This window comes from Cynocephalus volans, chromosome 2, assembly GCF_027409185.1.
Source record: "Cynocephalus volans isolate mCynVol1 chromosome 2, mCynVol1.pri, whole genome shotgun sequence".
Lineage (NCBI taxonomy): Eukaryota > Metazoa > Chordata > Mammalia > Dermoptera > Cynocephalidae > Cynocephalus > Cynocephalus volans.
In genome coordinates this window covers 98,875,534-98,890,565 of record NC_084461.1, presented here as the reverse complement: position 1 = coordinate 98,890,565, position 15,032 = coordinate 98,875,534, and the positions used below count along the sequence as shown (strand labels likewise).

Here is a 15,032-nt window from a genome sequence, read left to right as displayed (position 1 = left end):
GAGAGTTTTTGAGGACTTTTGTTATCTGACAGCAGATTTTCCCACACCCATATTTTGTTAGACAGTTTGTTAGATAATTTACCCTCATTTAACCTCAATTTCTCCTCCAAGAGAATTCTGATAATTATTCAAAAATGTACAAATCTGAGAGATTTGGAGTTTTTTAGTGTTTTTAGTCCTTTGCTTCGAATCCCTTTCTTTGTCCAAAAAAGAGGGGATGGAGGGATACCCAAAGCACAGCACGAAAAGATAGGCCGTTGACAAGGCCCAACCTTCTGCTTGGAGGAATGGGGCCACTTAGGAGTGACTTGAGTGCCACACATCACCTGAACCATCCCCCTCCTCCAAATAAATGCCAAATAATCAACAAAACAGACACCCAGCCCCGTGACACTTTCCTTCTAAAAATGAGCTGCTCCTTGATGGAAATCACATCTCACCAGAGCCGGGTAAGATGGTGTTAAAGACTTCAGGAAAACTTCATTAACGATTTTTGAGGCAAAGAAACAAAATGCTCTCTAACTTTCTGCCAAGGCAAGCTGAGAAACTGAAGAAAAGTGACTTTTTCTTCTCATGAGCAGGATGAGAGTTATCTTGAGGACAGGGTGGGATGTGGTGGAGAGGGACAGAAGAAGATATTTGACACACATGGCCGGTTTGAACAGCCCGTCCTACAGTGGACAGGGTGGGCAGAGCCACCAGCCGTGCGTTTGCACCGGGCTGCAGGCTGCCACCCATGTGGTGTGCCCGAAGATCGCTGGCCGTCGATGCGCACAGAACACAGCCACGTGATGGGAGCTCCATCAGAGCATCACCCAAGGGAGAAACCCAGGTGTCCTGTCCAAGCCACTTAAACATGCAGCTGGGGTGGACTGGGGTTTTCTTCATCTGCAGTCATCCTCTCTCCCAGACCCTCTCCAAACACATCCTGGAGAGGAGGAGCCATCCAGCCTGCAGAAAGTGATTTATTCCCCCTGACGACTGAGATCATCCGGCATTCCAAGCTGGGAGGGTTAATGGATGACTTAACCCTCGCCCAGCAGCCGACAGCCAGGCCTCGGGAGACCGCCAGCGCCTTTGTCTGCGGGAAGCCAGGGAAAAGGCCAAGGCTTCCCCTCCTTTTACCATTGCCATAATCATATTCCACAGTGGAACGTTAAGAGCATAAAGCAGAATCGTAATTAACCTCATCTGATCTGTTCCCGGCTGGTGTCCTGGAAGCGGGAGAGGGAAGCCAGAGCGGGTGTGGGGCTGTAGTGCTTATCTTGAAATGAAACTTTTTTTCTGGTAAAAGCATTTCAAAGCTCTGAGCTTCCAACAGGGTAGGATCAGTGGACTAAGATCTTTTCTTTTTTTTTCTTTCTTTCTGTAAACTGCACTCATAACAAAGAGGATGTAACAAAAGCCTTCCCTGCCCGGCTAGGGATCAGGCTCCGGGCCCTAGAGGGTGGCAGAGCTTGTCAGTCTCTGCCCACTGATGTACATGTTCTTCTGGATGGTTCTAGGCAGTTTCTCAAGTCTGTCCAATCACTGTCTTCTTTTCTTCTTCCTGGGGTGGAGGTTTTCTGGATGACCTGCAGACGGCTGACACCCTGGGGTATCCCTGAGTCTGGTGTTGGGTGTTGCAGAGCTGTTGGTACAGCTGTCAGGAACGTGGCTGCCCATCCCTCCTCCTCCCCCAAAGCAAGCGCTGTGTGGCAGCACTAGCTAGTCCTGCCTGCCTCAGGACCCGACGTATCCCTTCCACAGCCCGCTGGGCTAGGAACCATTAGTATTCCTATTTACCATGGCCCAGAAAGTTTGGGTAACTTACTCTGGGCCATAAAGCTAGGAAGTGGCAGAGGAAGAATGTTTACTCAGGTCTAACTGATCTGGTCAGAGACCTGCTCATAATCGCTGGCATCCACCAGAGCAGCCCGGGAGCATCAGAGTGGTCTCTACCTACAAAATCTGGGAGCATCCAGTAGTACCTCACAGGTACTACGGCAGAATTATTTTGCTAAGCCAAAAGCCACTTATCCTGTGGGATAGACCAGTGGTTCTCAACCCTGAGCACACATCAGGATCACCTGGAGGGCAAATTAAAACCCAGATCGCTGGACCCCACTCCCAGGGTTCCTGACTGTAGGCTCTGGGACTGGGAATTGGGGTGTACACGTCTAACAAGTTCTTGGGTGATGCCCAGGAGGCCAGCCCAGGCCCCCGTCTTTGAGACCTGCTGGGTTTGACCATTGCTGCTGAATGGAAAATCTGCCAAAATATTATCATTAAGTTCCTGCAGAATACATTTCATGCTGTTTGAATTTCGCAATTTCTATTTTAAATGAAAGTCAACAAAGGGTATTTCAAGTATAAATGTTATATTTCTAAAAAAGTAGTCTAAAGAAAGTATAACAAAATGTTGTGGGTAGTGGGCACATGACTGTTGGTTATTCTGTGTTTTTCTATATGTTCGGAATTTTTCGAAATAGTTTTGAATGAAAGCAAAGACGAGAGTTGTCAGTTAGCCTCAGGCCCTGATCCCGGCTTCAGGGGGAAGGGTTTCATTCCTGAAGCTGCCGCCATCTCGCTGGAAGAGCAGCGGTGCTGTTCCCCAGCGCCACGCTGCTGCGAACCTGCCACGCGCTGAGCACAGCGCCACGCTCAGCCCTGAGGAACGCGCGCCGGGCACCCCCCTTGAGCTTGCTTTAGTTGTGTTGTCCGTGCACTTGTGACAGGTCTGTCCCTCCACGTCATTGCTGGCAGTCAGTGAAGGTGAGCCCCTGAGTCCTCCTCGAAGGGTTTTGTACATGGCGTGCCTACCTCAGAGCTGACAGGCCTTTACTGAGGTGCTCTTGTTTTCTTGCTGGGATATGTCGCTCCATTTCAGCAGCTCTCGTCCTCAAACGCACCGCCAGCTCCCCCGTGCCCTTGCTGTGGGTGCAGTTTGCTCTGTCGTGCTTTCTTTGGTCAACTTCATTTCCTTCTGGAGTAGTACCTGACATGCTTCAGCTGGGGGGTACTGCTGCTCCCTTCTCATCCTTTTAAAAATTCAGCTTGAGAAAACATAATGATGATTAACAGTGTTTATCCTTCTCCCTGCCCCCACCCTGCTCCAGGCTTCCACCATCTCTCCCCAGAATTGTTGCATTAGCCACCTAAGGGCTCTCCCCACCTCTGCCCTGGCCTCCCCACATCTCTAGCATAGCAGCCGGAAGGATTCCATTCAAATGTAAGGCAGAACAGTCATGTCACTCCTCTGTTACAAACCCTGCAAGGCCTTCCATTCTAAGTCTAGAGAAAAAGACACAATGCTTATAAAGTCCTGCATGACCTGGCACCCTGCCCCTCCCACACACACCCTGTCTGACCAGTTCTCCTATTTCCTCTCCCCCAACTCTGCCTCAGCCCCATTCTTGTTGGCCAAGCTCGCTGCCTCAGGGCCTTTGCACTTGCTGCATCCTCTGTCTGGATCACTCTGTCTCCAAATATCCACGTAGCTCCCTTTCTCACCTCCTTTAGGTCTACTCAAATGTGACTTTTATCATGCAGGCCTTTCCTGCAGCTCTATGTCAAATAAAACCCAGTCCCCACTGTGCACTCCCCATGCCTCTTTCCTGCTTCATCATTGTCCATGGGTCTTTACTGTCTGATGTACCGTATGTTTCACTTGCTCATCTCCCCTATTAGAATATGAGTTCCATGAGGGCAGGGAGTTTTGCGGGGCCCGGAAGCATGCCCCACAGTAGGCACTCCAATATTTCTTGAATAAAAAAATGATAGCTACATTTACTGAGTGCTTACCACGTGCTGGGCACTATTCTAAACACTTTACGTTTTACCTCATTTCATTCTTACTGTTACTTTATGAAGCATGTACTGTTAATACCTTCATTTTACAGATGAGGAAATAGGGGATCTACAAAGTGTGTAAGATGCTTGGGTCACTAGTAAAGGTAGCACTTTGGTATCAGTCAGGGTTCTGCAGAAAAGCAATAGGAGATATCTCTATATAGAGGGATCTGTATTTATATTTAGATGTAAATATAATGCAGTCTTGAGTCTGCAGGCTATCTGGAGGCAGAATTTCTTCCTTATTGAGGGAGCTCAGTCTTTTAAGGCCTTCAACTGATGGGATAAGGCTCACACACACTGGAGACTAATGGCATTTACTTACCATCTATTGATGGCCACGCTGCCTGACACATAAATTAACCATCACAACCTCTGAAGTGGTAGCATTTGATGGTCAGGCTGATTTTGCTCACTTTTCCTCCCCATCCTCATGGGACAAAGGGAGTGAGGGGCATCCCCAAAGGGCTTCTGGTGCTCAGGAGTTTCCCATCCTAGAAAGAGTTCTCTAAGTTGAAGAGCACCCCAAGCACCAGGGCGGTCTCTTCCTCAGGTGGAGGCCAGCAAAGCAGCAGAGCTCCAGCCCACCATCTCTCTTCTTACCAATGTGTCATGTCCAAGAGTGGAATTGCCCTTGATCACACCTCGGCTGTGGGGAGGGGACGATGTATCTGCCGAGGAGAGCGGGGCAGGCCTGGATTGGTGGTGGCCCACAGCTCATGGTAACTATCCTCATTCCTGGCATAGCTCTGGCTACAGGAGCTTTGGGAAGAGTAACAAGGCTGCAGTCCACGTGTAGTTGCGCCACTTTCCAGGCATGTGATTTGGAAAGCCACTTAACATCCCTGACTTTGGCTTCCAAATCTGTAACGACAGAAATGATAATGCCCACCTGGCCTGCTTTTGTGAGAGTTCAGTGGGCTCCTGCTTGTTCTGCTGCCTTCTTTCCAAAACCAGCCCCGTGAGGAGTGAGCCGAGCATAGGTTGGCCCAGCACAAGTGCCAAGAAACTGCTGCACGTCCACACTGGCCTCAGTGTCTGCGAGGACTGACCAGCCGGGGGGCTCTCGCTGGGGGCAGCCTGCCCACCGCTGGAAAAGGCCAGACCCTCTCAAGACATGTGGCCTCAGTTTTCCTGGGGTACTTCCTTTTTCGTAGTGGTTTGGTCCCTTCAAACTTTCCCGGGCCACCACAGGCCCAGGCTTCAACGAGTGCTCCTCATGTCTGGCAGCCGCTGCCTGGTCGCCACTAAGCATGGGCCACCAAGGGCCCTGGCATCGGCCTGAGTCCCTGTAGTGGACACTACACTCAGAATGTGCTGTGGAGGCTTGGGACATCCCACTTTCAAAATTGTTGTTGCCATATTACACACACCTGTGTTTTTCTCACTGCGATATGCAAGCACCACAGGTAATCCCAGCAGAACAGCCCCCTTCATTGCCACTCCTTCCGTCCCCCGCCCCCGAGGGGACTGCTGCCACCGTCTGGGACACATGCACACATGTGCATAAATCGTGCCATAGGTATTTTGTTCTGCAACTTCTTTACTCCCTTAATATATCCCTTTTTTAAGTCCTGTCCACAAGTGCACCTATTTTTATTACATGTTATATTTCATTCTATTTCCTCACTTAAACTGTCTCCACCACTGTTGTAATTATCCCTATAATATACACATGACTTCTGTCCTTTTGATACGTATAATAATACAGTAAACTTTTATTTATTTATTTTTATTATTTTTTTTGTTTTAAAGATGACCGGTAAGGGGATCTTAACACTTGACTTGGTGTTGTCAGCACCACACTCTGAGTGAGCCACGGGCCGGCCCTCAGTAAACTATTTTAAATTATATTTAGATTAGATTTGATTTCATGAAACATCTTTGTAAGTGTGTATCTTTTTGCTTCTGTGGAATTATTTCCCTAGAAATTCATATCTAGGGTCCACAACATTGTGTCAAAGAGTGTAAATATCTCTAGTATTCTTTATAGTTAATTCCTGTTCCATGAGTGTGGACTAACATCTAAGTAATGGTGGGGAGCGGGTGTGTGGGGAAGGGTGAGGAGAAAAGACTGTTAGTGATGACTTGGAAACGGGGTGTGGTGGGCTTTTTGTCTTCTCAGCACAACCAGTTCCACGGCCAGTAGCTGTGATACCGAGTTCACGAAGGAAGATGAGCAGAGGCTGAAGGATTACATCCAGCAGCTCAAGAATGACAGGGCCGCAGTCAAGCTGACCATGCTAGAGCTGGAAAGCATCCACATCGACCCGCTCAGCTACGACGTCAAGCCCCGGGGAGACAGCCAGAGGCTGGATCTCGAAAATGCCGTGCTGATGCAGGAGTTGATGGCCATGAAGGTATAGTTGGGGATGGGTCCTGTTCGTGAGACTGTCATCAGAAGGAAATCTAAAAGGCCCCTGAAAGCAGATCCAGGCAGTGCTGAGAAGTCAACCCCATCAGTGCTCAGTCTCATCTGCTTGGAGGACAGCCAGAGCCTCATTTGTAGACCCTCATTTGTAGGGGATGGTTTCAGTATGTCTGGGGGCCATTTGGGCTGGATGTTCCTGGAGGGGTGAGTTGAACTCTAGAGGATGCCTCCAGGTGTAGATCGGACCTCTGCAGGGTGGGGTAAGCCCTGGTTCCCTGACTCCCTGGCCCCTCTGGTACAGTGTTGAGCCTGCTTAGACCATAGTGCCCTCCAGCGAAGGGTTGTAGTGTTATACTTCCCCCTGTGTAACAGAGACAAAAAAAAAAGAATTACACGATTATTCGAAGTACTGTGTATGCATTGAGAGGCCCAGAAGGACTGCACTTCAGTAATTTCCCCATTAGGAGGAGAAAACTGAATATGACAGCACTGATTCAAAGTTAGCCTCTCCCTTTTATTGTAAAGACAGGGAAATTTCACAAGAAAATTCAGTCGATTTAATCATTACAAGAACACAAGGATATGGGCAAGATTATGGCTAAGCATAGTTTTAACAAATGTAAACTAGTAACATCAGTAAAATAAACAAAGTGACATTCCATAATGCAATTTGTAAAAGGTTAAGTCAATCCACCAACAAAAGCTTGTTCTTAGCAAACACTGTCTTTTCGTACAGCAATTTCCTTAGTATTTTTGCACAATAGTAAAGCAATCTTCTTAACATATCAACCAGTAGGTTAACCTGCACCGAGGGCATCTCACCTTGAGCCAGCAATTTTGCTGTGTTATGATTCTTTATCTACAACAGAGACTTTAGCCTGGGGAAAGTTTCCTGTCTTTTACAGGCTTAACATTTCTATATGTAATTTTTAAAAGTTGGGTTATACCTGAAACTACAGGGCCTTGGAAGCTAGGCTCTGTGAAATACATTTGCTTTATTAATGTTAGTACACTACACATTGTAGTGCTGTTCAGGTGTTTCCTGATGAAATCTTGGGCTGTTCACCCATTGGTGGAGTTATCTGCTGACCTTTCTCAAGCAGGGGGAGCTTTCTTAGAAAGCCAGTACCCCTCACTGGAAGTGGTCAAACTACCGTGCCTTCAGCAGGACACACTCTGCGTGCTTGTGGCTGGCCCTTCACTTGCTGCCAGTTCTCAGAAGGTCCCTGTGGTATGATCAAGAATATATCTGATGTTTGTCCCTGCTTCCAGCACAGAGCTTCAAAAACATTTGGAATTTCCTGCATGATAGGAGTGTCTTTGTTATGCTAACAGTGTGACTCAGGGTGGGCCCTTAGACAGATGGAAGCTGGTCCTGAGGAGGACGTGGGACTTTAGCCACCTGGCCTCAGGGCAAGGAAGTGAGCTGAGATTGAGTTCCATCATGTGGCCAGTGATGTAATCAGTCATGCCTGTGTAATGAAACACTAATAAAAACTGGACACTGAAGCTCAGGGAAACTTCCTAGTTGGTGAGCACATTGATGTGCCAGCAGGTGACACACCCTGGCTCAGTGGGAAAGGGCACAGGAGATCTGTGCTCAGGACTCTCAGCCTTTACCCCATGTGTACCCATTGTAATAAAACTACAAGTATAGTGCTTTCCTTGGTTCTACAAGTCGTTCCAACAAGTTATTGATCTTGCAAGGGTCATGGGAAACCCCAAACTTGTAGGCAATCAGAAGTACAGGCGGCCTGGAGTCCCCCCCTTGAGATTTGTGGCTGGCATCTGAAGCGAGGTCAGTTTGTGGAAGACTTTGCCCTGAACCTGTGGGGTTGATGCTAAATCTAATAGTTAGTGTGAGAGTTGTACTACAGCACACACATTTGGGGTGGGACAGAATAACAGCCCCCCAGGAATGTGATCTCGTGTCACTGCAACCTGCATCTTGGGCAGACCCACAGCAGAGGTGAGGTCTTGCAGGGGCTGCTCTGCAGGTGCTGGGCCAGCGCAGGACTCCGCTGCCAGGCACTGGTGACGTGAGAGAGTCAGGGCTGGGACCCACATCCAAGCTCCACTCTCCTGTGAGCAGAGCCCTGATGTATACAGCCTTGGATTCTGCCGTGTTCCTGGCTCCCAGGAGTCGAGACTTGAGGGGGCACTCTAGGAGAAAAGCCAGGTCACAATCAGGAACCGGAGGCAAGTGCAGCAGGCTGGAGTGGGTTGCAGCAGTGCTGAGTAAACAGCTCATAACCACTGTCTCCTATTGGGATCAGTGCTGGCCTCAGAAAAAAACCCTCTGGTTACACCACCACTGGACAGGGGAGAGGAGCCATCAGCAACAGTCATCCCGGTAACCTGCTCAGCACATTTCTGCCTCAGTGGCTGCTCAAACTGGAGTCTGGGTGAAGCCTGGGGAGACTCCAAGCAGTGGTGACAGATGTAGGACCCCAACCCTTTGTTTGCAAATGTGCTTATCTCTGTTCACCCACTGGGCTCAGGATCCTGACTGCTCCTCTCTCTGGACAGTCCTTACTCCACCGTGGCTGATCTCTCCTCTCAGTGCCCACAAGCCAGCCTTGTGTCTGTAATCACAGTCACTTTTTCTCCAATAGGGAACCCTCTTTGTGGACCCTTGCACCCTGTGTGACATAAGCCATGAGGCTGCTCTTCCAATATTTATTCCAAACATTGTGTTTTCTTTGACTAAAGACTAAGGAATTTCTCTTTATATTCTGGCCAATATATTGTGTGATAAATTTAGTGGTATTCAGCCAAGGAAGACATTTATGTTGGAATAAAAGCTCCTAATAGTCCCTTTGCTACTTGAAAATAGAATATGGACTCATCTTAGAAATTTTCTAAAGGAGTAAAAATTAGAAAAAGCTGGGAGGGAAATAAACATAATATCATGATCCAGGGACAGCCACTGCTAGCATTCTGACCTGTTCCCTTCCTGTGAATTTCTCAGGCTAAACATCAGAGTCATCTCCTTTTCCCGAGTCCCTCCCAGTGTGTTCAGGGACTTGTGCTCACCCACGCCAAATCCATTATCCAGCAGATTATGTTGGATTTCACTATTTTGTTCTAGGATATAACTGCTGAGAAACTCACGTTTCTCGGGGTTTTTTTACTTCTCATACCTGATCTTTAGTAAATACCTTTTCATTTCTAGATGATCTACTTGGTTCCTTTGCAGATCCACTCTTCTTTCTTGGATGTCCTATCCTTTCATTATGACTCCTCTTCCTTTATCTCTTTAACTATTTTGAAGATTTATTTTCCGGTTTTTCACATTGTTATTTCTGCTTCTGACGAGTGCTGATTCTCACTTCCGCATCTGCTCCACGCTGTTCACTTTCATTCCCTCTGGGTGGGGGAGGGAACGCACATCCCAGCACATCTTCATTGGAGACGGTGTTGTCCGTGGGTACAGATGTCCCTACAGAGTGGTTCCGTGTGTAGCTCTGTTGGAACCTGTGGGTTGCAGAGGTTTAGGACTAGTGTTTGTTATGTTCTTGGCATAGGAGTCCTGTACCATACCCACACAAGACACAAGTTTGAGGTTTGATTCCTCAAAAGAGATTTTTCTTCCTTTTCCCACCCAGAGCCTGAGAGATGACAGGTTTCCTTGCCACATCTCCAGAAATAAAGCTTTCTAGTCTCTCATTCTAGGTAGTACATTGAGAGTCTCAGCTCACGCAGGGGTCTCAGTTCTGGCTCTGCCTCACAGAGACCAAGGCCCTGCCCTGGGTAGACAGTCAGATCCCAGGTCGCAGGGCCTGCAGACTGGTCTGATACCTTTGCTGGCCAGCACTCTGTCTGCCTTGCCATCCCCCTCTGGAGGCATTTCCTCTTTATTTCTGGTACCCATGGATTTATTTTTCCTTTTTTCAAGCTTGCATTTATGTGCTTGTTCTGGGAGTATCCATCCACATTAGCTCAGTATGCAGTGTTGCCAGAAGCTGCAGAATCCTGCTTCTACTGGCAAAAGAAGAAAAGGCTTCTGGGTATGGAAAAACCTTCATTCTGGTTTTGATGTCTGGTGTTTAAGAGAAAAAAAGGTTTGGAATGTTCTTCTGAACAGTCACTGAGCACATTGACTAATGCTGTCTAGCCTTGGTGGGTGCCCTCTAGCTATTTCCCACATTGGAGAGTGAAAACATCTATCCCTGGGTCTGCCTTACCCAGGAGAACAAACCAGGCCTGTGCTTATTACCCCAGAGAAGGGCCACCTCAGGGGTGGTCAGAACCAGTGACCCTGATGAGTCCATCTCAGGTAGTGATTCAGCGTTATGAAGAATCCTTTTATGTAAGGGACTATAGCAATCACTGGGGAGGCGGGACCTGGTGGTCATGTGGCCCATGACTTGCCCTCCAGCAGAAGTGAGGGGACAAGAGTCATGCGTGGGCTCACCTTGAAAGGGAGGGAGGCAATATGCTTAGTGGTTATGGGCCTGGGCTCTGAGCCAGACAGCCTGGGCTCAAAGTCTGGCTCCACAACTTACCCAGTGGCCATGGGCAGGTGGCTTTCCCTCTGTAAGCCTCAGTTTCCCATCTACAAATGGAAATACCTATAGTACATACCTCAGATTGGGAAGATTAGAGCAGTTGCATGCTCAGTAGAGGCTGGTGGTTGTCACTGTTATCTGGCTCATCCCAGGATAGCACTGTCCCATTTTGGATTCACTTCTTATTCTCCACGGAAAACTCTCATTTGAGTACTTCATGCTACTCCTAGAAGTTATCTCATGAGTAGTCACCTGTGAAGGACTCTGTTTCTGTTGACATCATTTGGGACCTCAGAAGTAGAGAATGATATTGCTGTGGGCATTCCCACCTGCCTGGCCCAGCTGCAGGGTGGCAAGGGTGCCATGAGGGGTGGGTAAGTGTGTGGTTGTGCCATGGAAACTGAAATAGGAATTGGAAGGGAACTATCAGACCCAGCCTTCCATGCATGGCTGACTCCTTTGCAACCTCTGGCTGATGTAGCTCAGCCTCCACATGCCAGAGAACTGGTTTCCAGCAAGGCAAGTGTGTCTGTTGGGGGGGCAGGGGGAGGCAGTCTAATTGTCACAAAGATTTTCCTTATATCAAACCAAAATCTGCTTGCCCGTAACTTCTACCCATCTATCTCGGTTCTAATCCATAGAAAGACAGCACATGGCTGTGTCCACATGTCAGTGGACACAGATATCATATCTCCTCCCATTCAGTTTATTTCCAGCTTCAAAGCGTTAACTCTACCATAGGTCCTTGGGTTATAGCCAGGGCCCCCCTCTCAGTTGGCCGCCGGGCGCTGGCCCACCCTGCTCTCAGATCCGGGCGCCTCACGTGCTCTTTGCTCTCTGCTCTGTAGGAGGAGATGGCCGAGCTGAAGGCCCAGCTCTACCTCCTGGAGAAAGAGAAGAAGGCCCTGGAGCTGAAGCTGAGCACGCGGGAGGCCCAGGAGCAGGCCTACCTGGTGCACATTGAGCACCTGAAGTCCGAGGTGGAGGAGCAGAAGGAGCAGCGCATGCGGTCCCTCAGCTCCAGCAGCAGCGGTGGCAAGGACAAGGCCGGCAAGGTAGCGCAGAAGCAGCTCTGGCCTTCCCGCCCAGCCACCACCGGCACGCCCCGCTGCCTCTGTCCTTTATTTGCATTCCTAGATATCTAAGAAAAAGGTGATATCTTGAGTATAAAGACATCAAATTTACCTTTAAAAAATAGCCCAAATCTTACTTTTTGTAATGGTTAAAGCATTTTCATAATGTCATGGTCTTATCAGAGCAGTGATCCATGCATCTCTCTGGGGGTCTAATCCCCCTTCACACTGTGGCCATCATTTACTGATTTGTTGGGACTTCCACAGCAATCACTGCATTTATTATCCCCCTGCCCCAGTCTCACATCCCTGAGTAAAGAATAGTTACCCCCATGTACTTGAGGAAATGGGGCTCAAAAGCACTGAGGGGTCTCGTAGCTAGTAAATGGCAGAGTCAGGATTTAACCCAGATTTGGCTAACGGGTCTCTTCCTCTCATCTGCGTTGCTGTCGACCTCTGTCGGCTTTTCTGCCACAGTGAGGTGTATGTGGGAAGCAGCCTAAAGGCAGAGGAGACGGATGAGCTGGGATTACGAGGTGTCTGTTGTCACAGAGTGGGTTGTCTGGTGATAAAATTTTGTAAACTCACATTTCCATCAGCCCCCAGGTCTTTTTTCTAGAATTCAAGCTCATTCTGTCTTCCTGTGTCTCAGAATTATTCCCAATACTGTACTGGAAGAAAAAGCTCTGGACTGTAAAGAATTATATCCTTCATCCCAGGGCACTGTATATTCTGTGCACTGTGCCTTCTGTTTCTGATGAATGCAAGCTGCTGACCCCAGTCTGTTTCACACCCAGGACGTGTGGGCATACGCTGACTTGCTGGTCTAATAGGTGGCTTCTCATAGCACAAGTGCAGGGGTATCTCCAGGAGAGTCGTGTACCTGAGAAGGAAAGAACAGTGCTGATGCTGTGTGGCAGTGAATTGTCACTCCCCAAATAGCTAAGAACTCTAAAGCATGCTTCACAAATGGCCGCAGCAACAGCCTTCCCAACCTCCCACCCACTGAGGAGCCCAGGGAGGACACAGCCATGGCACCCAGCTGGGCCAGCTCTCCCAAGTCCCTGGCTGCCTTTCATTCATCCATTTTGTTGATAAATGTGATCTGGCACAAAGTCTTTCCTACAGGAATTTACATTATGGGAGGAGACTGATGGTCAATTAGATGATCACAGTGAAGTGACAGAATGTCCCAAGTGTGAGCATCAATTCCTAGTCCATGGGAGGCCACGAGACGGGCACAGAATCCAGATTTGGAGATTCAGGACAGGTTTTCTGGGAGAAATGACTTTATGAACTGAGACCCAGTGGAGAGTGGGAGCTAGTCTGCTTAAGAGGGGTGGGACAGAGGACCAGGGACAGAAGAAGGCACACTCTAGGTGAAGGGAGAGCACATGCAGAGACCCAGAGAAAAGAGGAATTGATGCACTAGCTGGAGACATCCCCCAGCCATGTTATCCTGAAGACAGGAATTGTGGAAGGGTCTTTAGCAGGGCACAATGTGACAGGCTTCAGGTTTTAGGCAAGTCACGATGGCAATTGCACTGTAAAACTATCTGCCCGGTGCTTGGTGGGTTGAGTGGGGCATGGGGTAGGCAGCAGCCCACACGGTACTATCTCCTATGGTGGTCTCTGGGGCCCAGGAGATAGTGTTTTCTGTTCCATAAAACACCCTCAAAATCTTTTTAGAGCCTTTTGATTTGGTTAGCAGTCAGTTTGGGTCAGGGCCTGAGAGACAGAGCACTAGTGTTTGTGTGTGTGATCTGAGGACGTGGTGGAAATGGACTGCCCAGTTCTTGCCAGAAGGCCCATGAACTGCACATTTTCCCCTAGTTCTTGGTATTTATTTTGACTGGGGAGGCACTGTGTTTGTGGAATGGGTTCAAAGTACATAATTTTTTCTGATGGAAAAGGCCAGATATTTTTTTTTTGACACTACAGTAAGGAGCTTTAGAAGAGTACCCTGTGTGTTCAGGTCATTGCATTAGAGTGACCTGATTATCTTGTCTTTCAAAAACTGGATCCTATTTCAAATATTACATCTCCCCTCTGGGTTATTTATTTGGTCTTATTTGTTGGTAGATGGCCTAGAGCAGAGGTCAGCAAATTTTTCTGTAAAGGTCTGTATAGTGTATATTTTAGGGGTTTGTGGGACACACGGACTCTGCTGAAACTACTGAACTTTGCTGTAGTAGGAATACAGTGTGAAAGCAGAGACCATGGGGAGGCCAGTGGGCATTGGAGTGTTCTAACAACACTTTAAGGACACTGAAATTTGAATTTCATGTCATTTCTATCTCTCACAAAATATTCTTCTTTTGACTTTTTTTAAAAATAGTAAAACTATTCTTAGCCTAGTGGTCATGCCTTAGCCTGTGGAACGTACAAAAACAAATAGGCCAAATCCAGGTTTAGAACATCTATTCTTGCTCCACTGGGTGGGTTTTTGTTCTTATTTAAAAAGCCAACGCAGCTGGCTCCCAAATCTTGTGCAAGCAGCATTAGGCTTTTGCAGTTGTTGTCTGTATGCAGCCGATATTACCAGGTACGCTCAGTGAGAGGCACTGGGAGTGAGGCAAGGCAGGCCCTGTCTTTAAGGAGCCTCGTGAAGTGTTATAAAATGAGAGTGGATATACCAAAAGTGAGGGGGTTGTGGGACTTGGCAGATGCCATGGCTGCTAGATGGGGACTTGCGTCTATGAGGACAGGTAGATGGGGGGAGCAGTCCAGGCGGAGGGTACGGCAGAGGATCGGTGTTCAGGTGCTGGCAGTGCTGCTGTCGAGGTACTCCCTGGGTAGAGCAGTGTTTCTTGATCAGAGTGGGCTGAGGGAGGCATGAGCCTCCTGTCGTCCAGACCTCTAGCACCGGAGTCACACTTCTCTGTAGCTTTCCTCCCATCAGGATGTCATTTTCTGTTTACCTCCATCAGCAACAGATCGCAAGCTTTTAATTCTCTGGTCTGGTGCAGGGTAGGCCCTTGTGTCTATTGAGCAAATCATCGATGGGTTCCGACCCCCTGGCCACTTCATCGTGTAGTATCACTGCTGCTGTCTACATGCAGAGAAAGCAGGGCACTCACACAGGTACCATCGCTGCTTTGTGCATTGAATCTTAACTCTGTTTAGGACTTAGGAGCTCTGGCTGTCACACTTCTCATCTGTAGAATGGGAGGATTTGCTTTCGATGTCGAGGTCCCTGTGTGATGCTAACACGTGGGGCAGGAGATGCACCTCTGTTTTCCTCCT

The 15,032-nt window shown here is 48.3% G+C and overlaps 1 protein-coding gene across 2 annotated transcripts in view; it reads left to right on the top strand.

The window, feature by feature from the left end:
* Window positions 1-15,032, top strand: part of MCC (MCC regulator of WNT signaling pathway) — a 405,468-nt gene that overhangs the window by 374,590 nt on the left and 15,846 nt on the right. For both annotated transcript variants that reach the window (XM_063087360.1, XM_063087361.1), the window contains 2 exons: window positions 5,957-6,191; window positions 11,562-11,768. In XM_063087360.1, coding sequence (XP_062943430.1) covers window positions 5,957-6,191; window positions 11,562-11,768 — 442 coding nt within the window. The remainder of the gene's footprint in view (window positions 1-5,956; window positions 6,192-11,561; window positions 11,769-15,032) is intronic.